The sequence below is a fragment of the Melozone crissalis genome, unplaced genomic scaffold (assembly GCF_028551555.1).
Source record: "Melozone crissalis strain CALT ecotype California unplaced genomic scaffold, PUWL_Pcris_2 ptg000005l_1, whole genome shotgun sequence".
Taxonomy (NCBI): Eukaryota; Metazoa; Chordata; class Aves; order Passeriformes; family Passerellidae; genus Melozone; species Melozone crissalis.
The window spans coordinates 58,741,739-58,762,435 of NW_026535783.1; the positions used below are offsets into that span (position 1 = coordinate 58,741,739).

Below are 20,697 nucleotides of genomic sequence, written 5' to 3' on the forward strand. Positions count from 1 at the left end.
GTTTGCATTTTGTTGTTGCTTTAGACTATGTTTCCATTAAGGATGGTTTTCTTTTGAAGTACAAATAGGTTGAATCAGTGCCACAACTAAATTCCAAATCTGAACAAGATTAAAAAAAAACAAAGACATGTAATTATTGCTTTTCTGCTAGGGTATGGAACTTAGACCCTTGGCTGCTTTACACACTGCACTAAGGCTTGGATTATGTTGAAGTTCAGTGGTATTTCACTAGAAGTAATACATTAATAGCAACATGTTCTTCCCCCTTCCTGCTAATTTTCCTAGGGTATTTTCCCTGCTCTTTTTCTAAATTTTACATTAGCCTCAACTTAGTGAAGTTAGGCACATTTAAAAATAGATTTAATAAAATTTGTTTCTAAGAATGAATTTTAAAATAACCTAATTTACTGCTAGTGTCAGTTTGAAGATTTAGGCAAAGGTGCATTAGTTTTTGAAATCACAGTTGACCTCCTAATATCAAAGACCTTTGAGAGGTTTTTTTAGGAAAATGACTCAAGACAGCATATATTCTCTAGAATTTATCATTATTTACTTAATTTTGAACCCTAGGCCTAGATATTTTGTTCTTCTCCATCAAATTATTTCTGACTTTGAAGAGAGAACACTTAATTCTTTAAAAAAAGGTCTGAAATAGTTTAGTTTCCTGTGGTAAGGAACTTGGAAAATTCAATAGGAAAACCAGTAGCTGTTAGCAAATGTTCAGATTTGATCAGTGTGATTAATAGTAGCAGAAGAACTTCTGCTTCATCGTTCTGCCTAACGGTGAGTCTTGAGGAATGGTCAGTCTTATGCTTTTTTTATATGTTACTCCATATTGTTTAATTTTGTTTTCTTGGTACACATCAGTTGAGGATAGTGACCTGAACACAATTTGCCTCTACTCAGTTGCAGATCTAAGGGCTCATGCTATCCTTTGGGCACCAGAAATTTCAACTTGTCAGAGAATGCAAACAGCATTTTTTCTGATTTATATAGGTTTTATAAAATGGTTGTATACGAATGAGTAGAAGACTTTTTTTTGCAATAAGCACTTTATCTATCCAGAATGTCCCTGGTACTTCCTGCTCGACTGTACAAGTCCAAGCCAGGTTATCCAAGGTTGTATGTAAAGCTGATGCCACACTACCAGCTCTTACTCTGTTGGGCTGTGGGGTGTGGGGCAGAGTTTTTGCTTCCTACTAGTCTACAGAGGTAGTGTTTTAATACAGAAGTACATCAACATCCTGTTCTTCTCTCTGTTCAACCTCTCATGTAAAAGTTCATCTATGTGCATGAGGATTCTACCTCCAGGTATCAGATAAGGATTGTGGGCAATGCACTAGGAAACCAAGGTGTAATGTCTCTTTCCCTGCTTTTATAGATTGTCATTTCTTCCTGATTAAGCGTTGATCTCTTTAAGACATAATTTGTGATTTTATGCTTTTCTGGCAATAATCTTGACGGCATAATCTTAAGAATTTCTTGTGAGGATGAGGAAACCTGATCAATTATATGTTTCTTCAAATAAAGAGGCTTATATTATTATTACTTAAGAAAGTAAAATTCTTCCAGTGCTTTTTCAGTTACAGTGATTTTTGACATGTTTTAGAGCAGTTAGTTTCTTCTGACATCCTAGGTGATTCTGTTCCCCAATAATGTAATCAAACTGTGCTGCACTCCTTAGTCCTTGTATAAAGTGGTATGATATATTCCATATCTTGTTTCTTTTCATTGTAATAAATTGCTTTGAAGAATTACTTGTGGGCTGTGAAAGCATCCTTTTCAGTGAAAAATCTCAGTGCATGAATAGAACTGTGTGCATCTTCTCTCATGTTGTGTGTGTTCTCTGTGTTTCAAAAATACTGATTTAATGATATGTAGGTAATTGGCAGTTGCTGAAACATCACTGTTTAAGTTTATTATGCCTTTATATTTCAAAATCACAGCTTCCAGTTCTTTATTGCAATTCTTTAGTAATCTGCTTTAGTAATCTTTAGGAAAGTGAATGTAAAAATTTAAGATACTTAAAACAAAAGGTTGAGTTAAAGCCAGTGTACTGCTTTTACAACTAATCCTATGTCTTAGTCTCTAAAAGACAACTGTCTTCCATTTTTTAAGCCTGTTTTTATTCATTGTCTCACTCAGAATTATGCTACCAACTACAGATTGCTTATATTTCTCTGATAGACTATCATCATTATGGCAATTCTCCCTTGTCTTCAGTGATTTTTTTCTCCCTAGCCAGCAAAAAGGAGTTTCCCAACTTGGCAAGATTTATGCTGATCTAGAATAAAAGATAAAATTTTAGTTCCTGTAAGAAACAGTGAGCCAGTTCTTACTGAAGTGTCTGCAGCCTCCTTAGAACATGTAATAAATCTCCCACAGCTAAACATTAAATCAGCTGAGGTAACAAGCATCCCAGAGCTGTGCTGAGTTATCTGAGCAACATGTTAAGTGTATTTCTGCTTGGATTTGTGATTGAATTCATCAACATCAGGTGTATTCTTAAGTAACAATCTGTTGCTTTTTTAAATGACAAAAAATTTTATGGAACTGTTGCATAATGATTATCTGAAAAAAACCAAGACACTCATCACACTTTCCCTGAAAGCAATATCATTGGGAAACAGATTGCACAGGAAGGGCTCAGGTGGAGGACGTCTTTTAAAAGTGTTAGTTTCCTAGAGCTGACTGGAGGCTGCACCTACTCAAAGGAGAAAAAATTATTTTCCCTTAAAAGGCTTTCAGCAGTTCTGAGACTTTCTGAGACTTAAAAAAAAAAAAAATCTGGCATAGTGATACACTCTTGTGGATTGAAGTGTTTCATTCCTCTTAATTGATAAAAAGTGGTGGTTGTTTCACCAGGAGAAATTTCTTGGCTTGGGCTGTCAGCACCACACAGCAGGCACACTGACTTACCCGTGAGTCTGCATAGCTGTATGGCAGGCTGTTTTGTGAGCAAACCACAATAATGGGTGTTTTTACAAAAAAATAAAGCTGGTTCTTGCCAACTTCCATTTCCACCTAAAAAAAAGTTTAAATTCAGCCAATGGCTTTTCAAAGGTAACATAATCTGTGTGTCTGGAAATTGTCTGCAGAATATTTTTTACCATTTATTTGGGATATTTTCCCCACCTAACTAAAAAAGATGAATATGCATTGTTCAATACTTACTAAAAAAACAAAAAAAATATCCCCTTTGTGTGGTTGTTGTGTCAGTTTTTGTGTTTCTTTTTTATTCTTTTTTTTCTTTGGTTTTATTTTTTTTAACAGTGCAAACTCATGAAAACAACTATTATCTGTAGTTGACAAATTTCTCTGTAGGATTTATTCCCTTCCCTATCAGCTGAGAATCCCCATCTCAGACTCAGTTATGTTTCCCAAACTTTCAGGCACTAGAATTAGGGCATCTCTTAGCATTCTCTTTAAAATGGTTTAAAGGCTATGTAGTCCTTGATTTTTGCATGCTCAGGAATAATAAATTTCAGTTCTGATTTTGCAGTTCTAAGGGAACAAAATAGCCAAAGGAATCTTCATCAGCAGGGTGGCAGCTGAAAAGCTCCATGTATGCAGATGCCATATGTAGGCAGAAAAAATATCCAAACTTGCAGCTGGAGATAGGAGAAATGTGAAATGCCTGTGGTGGAGCATGAGATGTTTTCAATGGCTGAAGTTTCTCAAACCTAGCTCATTAAGAGTTTGATTGAGGCTAAACCTGTTCTGCATTCCAAGAGGCTCTCATTGATTAAAATTTGAAGAATTTTTAATGGTACTTGAGATTCATATGCCTTTCTCTAATTGTATATTTTGGATTAATGTTTTTGTGTGGGTTGGTCTGTTTCCTCCCATGGTAGTAATGTGCTGTGCTAGCCAAGTAAAACTGTTATGCTGTATAAGGGGGTGGGAAGAGAGGTTCCTGTGAATATTCCCTAGAGTCTTCTGGTCAAAACAGGTATTCTCTTGAAGTTTCTCATTTTTTGTAAATATAATGTACTGGGAAAGTAGGAGGAAAAGGCCACATAAGATTGAAATAATTCATAGGGAACCTAATGCATAAGAGATATTTTAGCCTGCCATTACCTAGTGTTTCAAATTCAGCACTGGAAGCTGGTAATGCCATGAACTGGTAATAGTTTACCGGATCTCCCATTTGTGACTGCACTAATATTAGGATAATTCTTGCTCCATTTTCTGGTGTTGAAAAGCAGTATTGTCTTTAGTGTTCCAAGCAGAAGAATTCTTTGGCCAGCAGACTTGCACAGTCTGCAAAATCAGGCTATCCTTGTTCTGTCCACCTCCTTCTATTATCTAAATCCTCCGATTACTTCTTGTTGGATTGTGTATACTAGTAAAGCTATTTAGATATTAAGTCCATACACTGTTGCTATTTTAGTAGCTTTTGTTGCATCAGTTTCTACTCATGTTTTCTTTCCTTATCCCTTGATAATATTAGGGTAATCAAGCATTCGTTGGTTTGTTCAGTTCTTGGTTTGGTATGCATGAGCAGAGAGCAGCTGGGATTCCTGAGCAGGTTTTAAAGTCACAGTTGAAATTGTACTTTGCCTCCTAATGTATTGTCACACTGTCATGATTGTGTTTAATTTTTCTTAATGATATTTTGCAAATTGATTCTAAAGCTCTCATGTTTGTGGCTTGCCCCTGCCCCACAGATGTCAATGGATCCTTTTCTTCTCCCTCTCCCTGTTTATTTATTTTTTGTTTGTTTGTTTGAGTTTTGGGGTTTTTTGTTTGTTTTTTCTTTTCTTGTTTGTTTGTGTGCATTTGGTTTGTTGTCGGGTGGTGTTTTTGGTTGGTTAGTTGGTTGGTTTGTTGGTTTAGTTTGGGATTTCTTTGCACAGTTTTTTTTACCTTGATACTTACAGTCTTGTACTTACTATTCTATCTCAGCTATGAACTTGTTCAGTAAGACCAGACTTCATAGAAAACAGTCTGGACCTCTGTCCTCAGAGATTTTTCCTCTTTTCTCTCAGATTTGATGTCAAGTGTTAGTTTTGAAATCTTTCATAAGAAGGATCAAGACGTGTCTTGGGGCTTAATCTCAGAGGAAACTTTGCCTCAAGTAAACATTAGTTATTTCTTCTTCTTCCCTCAAAACACTTAGAGTTTCTCTAGGTTACTTTGCTTTTTGATACTCAAGAGAAACACACAGCCCAGGAATTGTTTTCTTTTATTTATGATTATGATGCCAAACAACTCTGAAAGCTTTGGATGAAACTGGTTGGGAAAAATACACTGGAGTTTACCTGTTTCTATAATGTTACTGATACAAGGGATGGAAGAATTCAGATCTTGCTACTTTTTTCAGGGGTTTATTCACTGGTATCCCCTGAATCCCCCTTGAGATCTTCTGGCTGTTAGTGCATGAGGACAGACTTCTCTTGTTTGTGCTTGGCTGTTCCCATGCTTTTTTCAACTATGTTTCAAATTAATTTGTGTTTATTTTAACTTAACTGGGGTTTTTTGAGATCATTTTGCTACATAGATCCTTTTGCAAAATGCAGAAGTTTCACTTCACAAGGCAATGATGGGTCATATTCTCTTAATGTACTTTGAATTCGCCTGCAGATGTTAAGAGTAGGACAGCAGCAGTAACTTTTCTTGTTCTTTAGTTTTTAAATGCATGGAATACAATGCAAGTCTTCATTTTTCATTTACCTCCATCTAGTGTACAGCCAGATTCCTCTTTGCACCAGATATATTTCTTTAATTTTTTCCTTTGACCCATTCCGGCTTAAAGGTGTCACTCTACTGTTTCAATAAATCCTCTTTTTGATATTGTTACTAAAGTCATCCTATGTATGCCATGTATGTCGAATCCTAATGTCCAAGGTCTTGGAAGTACTTGTGAATAATTTTTGAGGAGAAAAAATAAACAAAGCATGCTGTTGCATGTAGGTGGCATGCAGTCGAGTATGCAGCTCAGAAAAAAAATCAAAGAACACCAAGTGGTCTATATGCTTCTTTCTGCTTTTGTGATCCCATGTGAACAGAACAGAATTATTCATTCAATGCTGAAAAAAAGTTGTTTGGTAACCGACCTTGTAGCACACATAAAAAATGGAAAAGCTTTTTATGTTTTGTTTCAGAAACTCTGCAGGGATGGCTTTTAGCAAGCCTGAAAGCTCAAAGGTGTGATTTTGTTTTAGTTGTTGTTATTTGTGTGGGTTTTTTGAGGGGGTCTATTAAGAAAAAAATGTATACATATTTATCCTTACCAGAAGTTAGAAGTGACAGGAAGTGTCACATCCTTAACTTTTGCACATTTGGATGGTGCTGCTACTGCCTTTTTTGCTGGTATTTTCGATGATTCTTCAGGCTTTTTTTAGTGTGGTTGTGTGTCCTTAAGTTGTGAAACAAACTGTTTGCAAAGGCTTTCATTCATCTTTTTTTGTTGTCTTTGTCTCTTGCTGTTAAATGTGAATGGACGGGTGGATTGAATGGGTTACTCTTGTGCAATAAAACAACTGGAAAGCAAACTGTCAGAGAGGAAACAACTTGAGCAATAATTCTACACTTGATGGAACTTAGAAGTGTCCAAAAGCCCCCTTAGAGCTTGACTTGACACTGCAGTGAAGCAAGTGATTGCTTCTGTACAGAGTACCACCTGTGCATGTGCTTATAACCATTTGCTGACTCAGCTTTGGTTTATCATAGCTGTCTGCCATTTAATTTTATGTATGCTTTTAAATCATACTACTTCACTGAATATCTGAGTACATCTAGAACTTGATATTTATTACTTCATTCTTTTTCTAGTGTGAGTGCAAGGGAGAATCATAATTTGGTTTTGATTTTATAGGGAGTGGGCAAGAGATAAAGGTCAGAGAGACTCATTTTCCATTTTGGATGTGAGGTTTGTGGCTTATTTTGGCTGATGGTAGGGAAAGGACTCCTGTTGCCTTACAGCTTCTTCTAGGGAAGTTATGTCTTTGGCTGCATTTATTGAATTTTTATGATTCCTGAACTTTGCGTCAAGCCTTCATCTAAGAGCAGTTCATCTGATATCAGATAAAACAAATTATCTCCTGCAATTTTACCCACTGTAATTCTATTATCATGACCATGAAGTCCTTTGGAATTATAGCTCTGAATAGCAGTGTCATATTTGGCCTGTCAGAAGTCATCCAGTTCTTTCTTTTTAACTGTATTTCCTCTAAGCCTTCTCTGTTGGTAGCAGAGTTATCAAATATGTTAAAACATGAATATGTCTCTGTCATTTGTCTGGTTTTAGTGCTTGAGCCTGTGTCATGTGTCTTGTTTGTCTGGGACTACAAGGAATGTTGAAAGTTTTTTAAGGCTATTGCTTCTTTTGAGGTTCCAGAATCTGGCTGTGCTGAAATACCAAGAGGCTTTTGATAAGGGACGGTAAACAATTACAACCAATGAATCCAAATGTATTTCTTCATGGTCAGAAGGCAGAATTTGAGATTCCTGCTCTGGACCATATCTTGTTGCTTCATCACTGTAATAGAAGAGGATCTATGTGAACTACTTGAAATTCTACAAGGTCAAGTGCAAGGCTCTGCAACTGAGGCAAGACAATCCCAAGTACCTCAGGCTGGGCAGAGAATAGGTTGTGAGCAGAGAATAGGTTGTGAGCAGCTCTGCTGAGAAGAACTTGGAGGTGCTGGTGCGTGGGAGGCTGGACATGACCCAGCCATGTGCACTCACGGTCCAGAGAGCCACATATGTCCTGGGCTGCATCCAAAGGGATGTGGCCAGCAGGGGAGAGGAAGGGGATTGTGTCCTTCTCCTCTGCTCTGGTGAGACCCCACTTGCTGTATGCAGCCCTGGGGTCCCTAGCAGAGGAAGGCAATGGAGCTTTTGGAGTTGGTCCAGAGAAGGCCTGAGCATCTCTTCTATGAAGACAGGCTGGGAGAGCTGGGCTCACTCGGCTGGAGAAGAAAATGCTTCAAGATTATAGCACCTTTGAGCAGTGCTGAAATGAGCAGCCAAGAAAGCTGTGAGGCACTTTTGACAAGCACATGTAGTGATAGGACAAGGGGGAATGGTTTTAAACTAAAAGAAGGTGGATTTATATAAGGTGTTAGGAAGAAATTCTTTACTGTGAGGTTAGTGAGACACCGAAGCAGATTGTCCAGAGTGTTGTGGTGATTCTTCCTAGGAAGTGTTGGGTGTGGCTTTGAGCAAACTTGTCTGGTGAAAGGTGTCTTGGCCCCTGGCAGGGCAGCAGGACCTAGATGATCTTTATGGTCCCTTCCATCCCAATCAATTCTATGATTCTATGATTTCTGTGAGGTGGGATATCAGCAGGACTGTTTGCTCTTTAAAACTGCCTCACTTCCTTGAGAAATTGTTTTCTTCTGTCCTTTTTTATGTTATCCTGTCTTTAATGCCTGTACTTGTTGGTTTTTCTGCAGCATAGGCTGATATAAAGTTGAAAAGGAGTAGGTGCTCGTGGAGAAGGAGTGCTTTTGGTTCAATCTGTGGGCTGGCCACTCACTCCTTAGCCAGGTTAAACTAGAGGATTGCTTTATCCTGTGCGAGGAGTGATGTTGCAGGTTAGGAGACCTTGAGCCTTCCAATGGAGTTCGGGCTGTTATTGGAGTGGAGGATCTTGAGAATAGTGGTCATTGCTTAATGAGGTTATGGGCCGTCGGAGAAGGTATCTAGTCATGATGCTGGGATTTTTACCTGTGCCGGACATCACTCAGGCTGGCAGTGGCTACATGCATCTACATTCATCTCTTTCAGTAGCCACAAAATGAACAGCAATCCTAAGTTTTGTCCTTATTAATGAAGTCATATAGATGAAGATGAATCCTGTATGGTTTTTGGTTTTTTTTAGAGGTATAACTACCTGTACAGCAGTATGGAAACTGAGGAGCCTGCATATTTAGCTCACACTGTGAAATGCATGGAATTTTGTTGTACTAATTTAAAGTTAAGGTATTAATACAGTTAAAATTTAGTTTATTTATATATATCCATCACTCCCCCCCCCCCCCAAACCCTGCACAATGTATAATTTCATTCTGGTGCCTTGTGTGTTTTATTACTTGCATTCAATTATGCCACTGTCATTCCCAGTTGTTTCCTATCGTTAACATTATGACTGTCCGTCTTGTGTCATTGTCCCCCCCTTCCCCCCTTCACATTACCTCTTCAAGGTTTGAGGTTTCTTGTGCTTGCTTGATCTTAGACAACATCAGAGCTATGAAACCTACTGTGTGCAAATTTTACGTTTTTAATAAACTCCTTGAGTTTTATCAACAGCTTCAGATGACTAACTAGTTGTCTGGATGTGTGTGCAAGTACTGGAAGTCTGTTTGTTAAAAGCTACCTTACATGAAAAATAAATCGTAAAAGGAGACCATATCCGTAAGTAAAACCAAGAGAGGGGGAAGGGAGCAGACTTAGGGTTGAGCTTTCAACCTTAATTCTGTATTTCAAGGGCTCTGAATGCTTGGTTTGTTAGCATTAGTGCTGCACTAACTTAAAGTATTTTTCCATGAGTGTGTGTGTGTTTAACCAACTAAGCATGAAATCCCTTGCTTGTGTTTGTCCCTATTAAATAGTGGCAACAAAAGAAACAGACAGGAGATGGGTCCAGAACAAAGCAGAAATAATGGAGTATTTCACCCCAAAAAGGAGAGTGAAACGAGAAGTACAATGAGTAGGCAAAAACAGACTCAACAGCTGGAGGCAGTTTAATGTGTTGTAGAGAGTACTAATTTAGGGACATTTGCTGCCCAGATCTTCAATCTGTGATCTCTGAGTGGCATATATATCAGAAGTGTTTGGCCATCCCTGCTATAAACACTATATGCTTTTCCCAGAAGAAATCTCCATAGGGCTTTAAAGGGACACAGTCTAGGATTGTCAGCATAAATACTGATGTGCCTAAAACCCAGAATCATCTTGTTGGGTTGAGAATCTGTGAGGAGGAGTAGAACTGGCTAGCTTCTTCCCTTAACTCTTAAAAAATTGTGATACATGCATATTTAGCATTCCTGCACACTGACAAGTAAAATGAAAGTAACAGTGTTGCTGAATATTGCGAAGATTTCTACAGGCTGAAGCACCTATTACTCCCAGTTTTCTGGATTAATCCATCCTTTTTTTCAAAAACTGGTTAAATGCATACATTTTTAAAGGTACCTTATTGTTTTATTTTCTGTACTTAAAAATAGGTTTGTTCATTAAAAAATGAATTCCTGACTCACCCTGCCTGCCTCTCTTTTCATGCCTATTTCCCTCATCCAGTGGCTACAGCTTTAAGTGTGATATTCTCAAAAATTATGAAAGCTGACAATTTGACATGTCATTTCCTTTATACTAAGTAAGGTCTTACCCTGATAAGATGAGAAGGCTCAGAAAAATGTTCAGCTTTTGTTGCTAGCAGTGGGGTCTGAGTACATGACCATATCCTAAACAACCTTTCAGTGACTGTGCTGACTAGCTCTGCTTGACCCTGTATTTGCAGTAGTCCAATGTTTTTTTTTTCTGTCTGCTCCAACACTTTCTCTAAGAGGCACTGTTTGGGTTTGTTTTGCAATACCTAAAAGGCATGATTTTATTGCCCATTGAGCAAATCAAGTTTGGGAATCAATGGAGGAGACTTCCAGGTCTATATCTGGCAAGTTAATTTGAGCTTCTTTTATGCCTTTTGGGTTGGCTAAATGGAGTGGAAAGTATGCTGGTTTGAGAAAGACCTGACCACTAGTTGTGAATTAAGCAACTCTCTTCATGTTTTTGATGTATTTGTGTTTTAGAATTCTGGAATTACTTCTTTAGTTACTGGTACACTTTTCTTGCAGTTTTATGGTTTTCAGAGTGCATTGTAATATGTTACGACATCTTAAATAATATGTAGCTCTAGTCCATGGTTATAAAATATTTTAGGATGCATTTCCTATCTACAATGAAATACTGAATATAAGATGCAAGTTTATTTGCATGGTCTGCGACTTCTGAGTTTTCTACTCCCCACAGATACTATGCAGCTACTAGATGCAGCTGCCACAGTTGTGACAATAAAGGTTTAGTCTCTATAATGGATACTTAAATGGCCCTAACTTTGTTAGGGAGCAGGTAACTTGAGGCTGCTAGAGAACAGGAAGGGAGTGATCAGACTGTTTGTATAGTGATATTTCCAATGGGAAAGATGTTCATTGCGCTTGAGTAGGGAGGGTTGCAAAACAACTTTATTAAGTCCAAATCTGTTTTTACAAGCATCCTCTACAATGTACTCTAGAATTTCTCATCTCAGCTTCTGCTAAGTGCTATACACAATAGCTTAAGTTTCAGCAGCTTTTTGAAGCTATAATATTAAAAAAAAATGTTTTCATTACAACTAAACCAAGTTACTGAAGGAAATTAACCTAGCAGAAAGACAAAGTCATGAGCATAGCAAAGATAAGGGAATCATACCAAATAAAATACAAGAGTGGTCTGGGGGAAGCCATGTTCCTGTCTTCTAGGGGTCTGTCTGAAATTTCATTGCCTAACTGTGCTTAATAGTGAAGGATAAGTGAGGGGTGATGAGTCTACATATACTACTTTGGAGATTTTTGATCATGTGTTTTACTCACAGCATATAAAGATTCTCCAGTCTAAGTTGGACTTAAGGAGTTTGCAGCAGAGAGATACTGAATTTCACAAACCTGCCTGTCACCCACAGAGCCTCCATATGTGTTTTACAAAGAGCAGAAATTATCTTTCACAGAACTATATGTCATTAGTTGCTGTCAGGGCTCAAGTGTCACATTTGGTTGCATAAGAACCAGCACAGTGGCTGGACAGAGAAGCACGGAATTCCATCAGCTCATCTATTCCTTTATGTTTTTCAATGTCACATCAAGAGGTTGTTGCAAAGATGCCATGATGACAGGGACAAATGGAATCCTTTTAAAGACTGGCTATAGAGGGTCTGACACACAGCTTCAGGAGCTCTGGCAAGCTCTGAAGGATTTCATGCGGCCCTTCAGCTTGATATCCATTAAATGGAAACTCTATTTAAAGGAGTTTATCCTTTTCAATGAACTCAGTTGGCCTTTCTCACTTATGTACCACTGTAGAATGTTTGCTGTGGCTTTGTAGAACCTGTGAGATGAGTATAAACAAGTAAATGAATAGAACAGCAGTAAATAAAGCTAGTAGACAAGTTTATTCCTTTGAGATATGGACATATACAAGAGCAAACCTTAAGGAAAATAATTTTTGAATCAAATCTTCATAGAGGCAAAACTATTATTTTTAAAATCTGCTGCTTTTATTCAGCTTAAATATTATTGTACATATTCTTACTTCTTCTGAAGTGTTGCTTTTCACTCTTTTAAAAGATGCTGAAGTAGTTTTGTAGCTTTCACTGAATTTATCTTTTGCTGCTTCAAAGCAATGAAAACTGTTTTGGCAGCATGTGTAATAGCTTACCATCTATACTGAAAGAATCCAATTAAAGTTCTGTGTTGAGTGAGCCGTCCTTTTATAATCACATTCTCACTGGACGACTTGCTCACAGGGTCAGACCCCACTGTTTGCATTAGAGCCTTGCTGACATCAGCTCAGTTTCTCTGCTCCTCCAGTAGCCTTCAGTGAGAAAACCAGGGCAGTTGTCAAGACAAACTAGGTTAAGGTTGTAAAGACTGGATTTCTTTTCCCGCAATCAGTGCAGTGCAGACTTGTGGTTAAGATGGAAATAAAGAGCTGGGGCTATGTAAAAACAGAATGTGTGAGAAAGGGCTCATTGCATAGACATGTTTGCCCTTCCCTATTAGAGCAGATGTCTTCCTTTGATATAAAGGTGGCAGATACTGGGGAAAAAGTTATTTATGTCTATGTCTGTTGGAGTGGTGGAAGTCTACCTTGGAAATCAGTGGGTAATTATGCTCCATACATAAAATATAAATTTCCTAGCTTTCCTGGAATTGTATGCTCTTAGATTTTTACATTAAAAGTTTCTAAATTGCATATAAACAAAGAACTGAAGAACTTAATGAGGGCCTAAGGAACCCTTCAGAAAACTTGGCCTACTTTGGCAAAACTGTTTAAGAGAAGTGAGCAGAAATCTGAAGTAGGCTTTGTGTAGAGAGATTTTATTTGTTTACATTGTGATTAATTTGCACTTCTCCAGGGAAAGTGAGATATCTATCTGGTTTTTACTAGATCTATGTCCAGAAAGATTTATTTGTTTATTTATTTATTTATTTACAAGCTGTTGTTCTGAGCTGAAATGCGTGACAAAGCAAGCCCGGAAAGGATATTAGTGGAGCAAAGGTCTCTGATTCTTTTCTGTGACAACAGGTAGAGCCTGGTCAATAGCTGCTCAGGACTGGCTCTGGTATTCACACCAGGTATTGCATGAAATTAGCACAGGAAGGAAACTCATGCATAATCAGCTGCAGAGCTGTATAGGGCATGAGCCTGTCTCATGGTGTGAGCAGTTTGTGCTACTTGGGAAACGGACACACAGCTTTTTGATGTTTAGGTGAAAAGTTAACATGTATACTTGTTTTGTTATAAAGTTTTTCTAGATTTTAGTTGAGGTGGTCTTAGTCTATTAATTTTTGACTTAGTCAAAGTAATAAGTTGAAATAATACTTTGCTTCTCTCCAATGCCTTCAGGTTTATAAACTTCCTTCTTAGAAAGTTAAAGAAATAAACATTTGCCAAAAAAGAAAACTAACCTCTTCCTTTTGTTTTTGTTTTGTCTTATCCTGGCAGTGTTTTAGAGCACTTTGCTGCAAGGGACCGCCACCACCACGACCTGAGTATGACTTGGTTTGCATAGGCCTCTCTGGCTCTGGCAAGACAAGTCTTCTGTCTCAGCTCTGCAGTGAAAGCGCGGAGAATATCGTGTCTACCACAGGTAGGATGCTCCCTTTATTCCATGGTGTGCTGGGATATTGCCCAAAGATGACTGCTGAAACACATAGCAAAGCCTGTAGAGAACTTCAGCCTACTTGTCTTGCTGTTGAAAGTACCTAATGGATGACTTTGAAGCTACCACTGCTTTCTTTCAGTATTTGTTCATATATGGGGAATATCCATGAGAACATGCAATTTGGAATATGTTAGACATCAAAAATGTGTGGTCTAATGAAGCAGAACCATGACATACAGTAGTACTGTGCTGTAGACACACATTAAAATGTTTCTCCTCATTTTACTTTTGATTTTTAAACAGTCTCACTATGTATTGGAGAAAAAGGAAGAGAATATGCTGTAAAATAGAATAGGACAGTGATGCTGCGAGACTTTAATTGGGATTTGTTTCTGTACGTACTTGCTCCATGCAGCCTTGTGGTATATGCTAGCAACCACAAACAAAAAAAAAAAAAAAAAGAAAATATCAATTTTTGGTGACAGTCCCAGCTTTTTAGATGAGCAACAGGCTTGTTTATGTAGTAAGGGCAGATTGTTATCAAATAATTAATTTACAGAAAGTTAGAGTGGTATTGAGGAGATACATAAAAACAGACAGTACAACCACAGATAAGATGTATCTTAAGTCCAAAAAATTTGAATAGGCATCTTGATAATGGTGAACCAGAATGCCTAATACTGAAAAACATGTTTTGATTGAAAAAACCCCAAAACAACAAACAAAAAGCAAACAAAGAACAAAACAGCACCATAAAAACCAGAAAAAGACATGTGAATTAAGAAGGGGGAATACCTGGCTGGAAAGTTCAGAAAGAGGGCAGATTAAGTCATGGAGGTTGAAGAAATCAGGTTCAGTGGCTGCAGCAATTGTTAAGGTTGGTTTGCTGATGGAACTGATACTAAGTGTTGTGCAAGTACCTCGTGTTTACAGTAACATGGCTTTGTGCTGTAACTGTGGTTCATGGGCTTGAATTTCATGGTTGTGCCATAGCAACCCTAACTGCTTTTCAGTGTATGTTTTCTTAATTTACAAGAATATAAGATTATTTAATAGAAATGTAATTAAAATGTAAAACAGGTACAAGAAAATAGTGTTTTTATTAACCTGTGAATAGTTAGCCTGTGGCCTCTGTAATAGAGAGATCTGACAGTTAGCTATGAGAGGGTGACTAACTTAAAAAAGTTAGAAAGAAACTGTAGAGTAATGAGCCTTTTAAAATTTTTTTTCTCCCTCTCTTGAGCTTTATCTCTGGGATTAAAATAGATTATACTTAAATATTTTAGACCCTGAAATAAATAGTAACAGCAATATAAATAGAAGTATAGAGCTATCAGAGAAATTAATGAAAATACTGCTAATTAAAAATTAAATTGATTTTGTTTTTCTAGAGAGGGATGCACTAAAATACCATTATATGATTAGGTAACTTGAGGAATGAAAACCAGCTCTGGAGAATACTAGGCAGGCAAACCAAAATGATGCACATCTAGGGTACTCAGCTTATAATAACTCTTAAATGTGGCATATCAGACAATATTGTGGAAAATCCAAGAATACTATGTGACCACTTCTCCACTCAGGTTTCAAGCTATAATGTATATTTTTGCTTTTTTCATCAATGCCACTCAGGTCCATTCCATTTTTTACCTTTTTTTAGAACGAATTTAGGATTTCTCTAAAGATAACAGTCCCCAGAATATTTCATAGTTATTCCCTTCAGATTTTCTTGTACTTTCCTCTATTGTATCTAGCACTGATCATAGTAGGAGTACTGTAACATCTACCAGGGAGGAAAAACATCTTGTTTCTCTTAAGTGATAGCTAACAAATGTGAAGTGAAGCACATTTTCTCAAAACCTCTTTACTCAGTTCACAGGTATGTAATCATGTTGAAACTACTTGTGCTAGATGGAAATAAATTTAATGTCTGTCTGGATATTTTTTGCTGAAAGAGCACACATAATTTTTCCTTTATGAAGTATTATGTATGCTTATATATATGTATGAACTGAACATGCAAAATTTAGTGTGTAATACATTGGTATGGTTGGGAGCCTTTCACATTCCTGTTCTTTTGTCTGTCTGAATTTTCAATTAAGGATAAAGGTCACATTTTGGTAGTGTTTTTTTTGTTTGGTTTGATTTGTTTTATTTTTATTTCAGTTTTAAGCAAAAATCAGGCTAATAGAGGACTCTTAGATATTTCCAGTGTGCTTATGACCATTAAGACATCCAACTAAGGTCTGTAGAAGGATCTTTCAGTTAATAACATTTATGGAAAGAATTAATAATCCAGTTGCAACCAAAACCTATGGAGTTTAAATGGAAGAATACAATAATTTGAATTGCACATTGTTTTCAAGGTCTCCTAAAATTTGCAGAATGATCACCTCGTATTATTGGTAGTCTGGATTGTCCACTTTAGCTCTAGATGCAGTAAAAGATGATTTTATAGAAGTATATTCTGGCAGAAGATCTGGATGGAAGTTTTGTGCTAAATTTTGTGTGCCAGGTACTTATAATTGAAAATTACATTTCTTATCCTGATTTATTCTTGTTCCACTCTATGGCACTCCTCCACCTCTTACCCCCTTCTCACTGCCTTTGAACTTACTTTTTAAACCTACTGAAATGGAATTTCTCAGGCAAAATCCTGGTTCTTGATGGAAAAAGTTGTTTTTTCTGAATATGTGCAGTTGATTCCAAATGGCCCCTTTAACAAATAGCTTACTAATATTCTGTATTTCTCTCCTTAGGTTTTAGTATAAAAGCAGTGCCATTCCAGAATGCAATTTTGAACGTAAAAGAACTTGGAGGTATGGCATTTATTCCTTGGTTTATAAAACATGCATGTTTAAATCTCCTCATAACTGTCAGTTGTTTTAAATTGTTAGTTATTTTAAATTTTAAAATGATAGATTAGTACAGCTGTAATTAAAAATCTCAGCAGATAAAGTTGAGAATAGCTGTATAAATCCTGACCTCAAAGAACAAAGGGTAAAAAGCAGGAGAAGTGGAAGGCATGTGGTGTATCTCCTTAATGTAATTTTTTGGATTGCAGTGGTTGAGTTACACAGAAATACAAACTGGACTGTAATTTTAGTATGGCTCACGTGGCAGCTCAAGGAAGTGTAAGTTCCTTGTGTTTATTGTATGTATAAACTTTCACTTATGAGAACTGGCTCAGGTAACTATGTGAACATTTGTCAAAACCAATATATTTACTGCACCACTGAAAGTGTTGCAAAGGCAGCCAACTTATAATGAGTTATATTCTTTGAGAGCTGTTCTCTTGTTGGGTTTATTGGATTCTGGAGCAATGGTTGTTTTATTGCTGTAGGATTTTTTTAAACTTTTCTATATACAGGCAACCTATTTGGCACCCAATTCTCACTCTGAGTCTCAAGTGAGGTTGCTTGTTAGAAGCAAGAAAACAGTCTCCTGTGAAGAGTTCTCATGGAGTCTAATATTCTTCTAATTTGAAACCCACCTAGATCTTCATATTCTAGATTTCTGTATATCTTATTTATTATTTATGTAGATATAGTAGACTTAATATTGACGATATTTATTAGATTTTTCAGTGGGCTTGTAACCTCTCCTAAATTATCTGAAGTAGAATTTGACTTGGTTCTTGAAGAAAGTCTCAGGAGATCTAGTTGCATAGTAGTTGTCTTACCTGAACTTGTTCCAGGAAGGCTTTGTGATAAGCACATGTGAAAGGCATAGCATTTCCTCTTTACTGCCCACTGGTCCATGGATTTAAATATACACGTTCCTGTTTGAGCATGCATTCTGCAAAAAAAAAAACCCAGTAAGTTTTCTTTCATAAAGGGACCACTCAGGGATAGTGTAGATACTGCTTAAGTGTGTTATAATATCACTTTTTGGATTTTTTTAAAAAATAGGGTGAATCATTTGCAGTCTAGTTTATATGTTCTGCTACCTAATCTGTATGAAATATTTAATTCATGTAGATAAATACAATTTTTTAATCAAAAATTGAATCTGTGATTCAATAGCAGATAGCAGATCCTTGTTAAAGTCTCTTAACGTTTTCTGATCATATGGGTATGTGTGTTTTGAGAAATCTTATCTTAGTGAGGAGTTTTGGCTCATGATGAGGAGTAATCCAGAATACTTGATTTGTTGTTTTCATCCATTTATCTCTTCTCAAAGACAGAGGGATTGTCAGAATTTTTTACTGCACCTTTTGCTTCCTTTTTCCTTTGAACTATAGGTGTTTGCATGTCTATATTTAAAACTTATCTAATCTGATTTCTTATATGAAATATTGTAGAAAAATGCTAGTTCCCTTACCTTTTCATTGTCTGGTAAGAGAGCAAAAGCAAGCTTTCAAAAGTTTATTTTGTTCCAAAAGTCAATGGTCACTAGTTGCGTTCCCCAGGACTCTACTCTATGGGGTCCCATTTTTGTTTAATATCTTTATTGATGGTCTAGAAAAGGGGATCAAGTGCATTCTTCGTTTGCAGATGACACCCAGTTGGGTGGGAGTGTTGATCTGCTGGAGGGCAGGAAAGCTCTGCAGAGGGATCTGGGCAGGCTGGATCTGGGCTGAGGCCAGTGGTGTGAGGTTCAACAAGGCCAAGTGCCAGGTCCTGCCCTTGGGTCACAACAGCCCCAGGCAGTGCCACAGGCTGGGGCAGAGTGGCTGGAAAGGAGCTGGGGGTGCTGGTGACAGCAGCTGAACATGAGCCAGGCTGTGCCCAGGTGGCCAAGAAGGCCAATGGCATCCTGGCCTGGATCAGCAATGCTGTGGCCAGCAGGGCCAGGGCAGGGATTGTCCCCCTGTGCTGGGCCCTGCTGAGGCCACACCTCCAGTGCTGTGTCCAGGGCTGGGCCCTCAGTGCAGGAAAGGCCCTGAGGGGCTGGAGAGAGTCCAGAGAAAGAAGTGGGGCAAGAGAAGGGTCTGGAGCACAAGTGCTGTGAGGAGTGGCTGAGGAAACTCCTGAGTTGAGGGAGTATTTAGTCTGGAGAAAGGAAGGCCAGAGGTGGCTTGGTCACTCTCTACAACTGCCTGAAAGGAGATTGTGGCCAGGTAGGAGTCACTCTCTTCTTTCTGTCAACCAGTGACAGGATGAGAGGACATGGCCTTGAGCTGCACTAGCGGAGGTACAGACTGGACATCAGGAAGAATTTCTTAATGAAAACAGTTGTTAAACATTGGAATGACCACCGAGGGAGTCACCATCCCTGGAGGTGTTCAAGAAACAACTGGACATGGCTCTTAGTGCCGTGATCTAGTTTACAAGGTGGTGATAGGTCAAAGGTTGTACTCGAAGATCTTAGAGGTCTTTACCAGCTTAAATCATTCTGTGATTCTCTAGTCAGCATTTAACCTTTTAGCTGAGAAATGTGTTCCTGTTTGATGAGAGTAAAACCTGAGTTTTCTGGAGTAGGCATGGTTTCTCTCTTGTTCCTATATGAAAATAAACCAAAGCATTTTTCATTTGTCACCCTAGGACATCACTGTTAAATTTTGTTCGGGAATTTCTGTTTCTGATGTTGAAGAGAAACTATGTTCTGCCTGATTGCTGGGGATTTTTTGTCTTATTCCTGGTCTTTTGCCTTTAGTCGTTATGCTATTGTTATATACTTTCTCTTTACTGTAGCGTGGAGGTCCTGTCCAGACATTTGATCTTGGAAGCTTGAAGGAAGGTATCTTTCCTTAACAACCAGTGCCTGTTGTTACATGTTATTTATAGAGTGACATTCTGTGTAGTTGTAAGGTTTTGTTGCTTTGTCTTTTTAGGTTTAGGTAACAGGAATCTACATATGTCATCATACAGTAACATATTAACAGCCAGCATTTAAAACACAGCAGAAGTTATACTGCTTAAGGCTCTTATATTCAGCAGCCAAGCATTTAAATGAAACAGATGCTGTGTAGTATCCTTTCTGTTTCGTTGAGGCAGTGTCCTTCCTTGAGGTTAAAGATGGTGCTGGTTTTTACTGTGCTGATGGTCTCCAAAGCTGATAATGAAGCCAGGTTTTATTTCTTCGTTTCTACAGGGATTGTAAATTTTCAGACAAAATATAGAGAACATAGTCTCCCTTCTCTAATTTATTCAAGGACTGATTATCTCTTCATCCTCCTTTAAGATTTAGGGACAGGGAACAAAATTTTATTGTGCTCTCTTTGCAGAAGTTTTTCTTTGACTCTAGAATATTAAAAATTCAACACAATTTCTGGGTTTTTTGGTTTTTCTTTCCTAAGACAGGAACTTGCAGTCCTAACAGAGAATAACGAGTTTATCCAATTTAATAAATGGTAAATGTTTTGTTTAAAAAGCTAGAGTTTGATCCTGAAAAAGTAAGAATATATAGAGAGCTTTCAAATCTAACATTAGGCTTTCTTGAATTACTTGAAAAGAAAGTCTTGCTTTATTTGCTGACCAAGTTGAACTGCCTGTTCTCTAAGTTGCTGTTTTGCTATACCAATAATCCCATCCTTGTTCTCAAGAAACTAAAAAATAATGTCATTTTTTCTCCCAAAAAATTTGGTCTAAAAGATAGTATGTATAATTTAAATTATTGCGGAGATGTACCATGCCCTAGTCCACATTCTTTCAGAATGTACTACTACCAGAACAATTGGAAATGTCTGTCTTTATTATGTGACTTAGCTGAGTAATGATACAGAAAGAAACTACGGTTGTGATGATTTCCTCTTACAGTGCAGTAATTTGTTGTGGCAACTATGACTGACACTGTGTGTGATGAACATAGAAAGGAGTGGGAGAAGACTGTAAAAATACAGCAGATGATAAGTTTGTTGTTCAGAAGATTCTAACAGTGTTCTGCTG

At 37.6% G+C, this 20,697-nt stretch overlaps 1 protein-coding gene across 2 annotated transcripts in view; it reads left to right on the forward strand.

The window, feature by feature from the left end:
- Window positions 1-20,697, forward strand: part of ARL15 (ADP ribosylation factor like GTPase 15) — a 225,855-nt gene that overhangs the window by 66,200 nt on the left and 138,958 nt on the right. For both annotated transcript variants that reach the window (XM_054289813.1, XM_054289806.1), the window contains 2 exons: window positions 13,708-13,852; window positions 16,627-16,686. In XM_054289813.1, coding sequence (XP_054145788.1) covers window positions 13,708-13,852; window positions 16,627-16,686 — 205 coding nt within the window. The remainder of the gene's footprint in view (window positions 1-13,707; window positions 13,853-16,626; window positions 16,687-20,697) is intronic.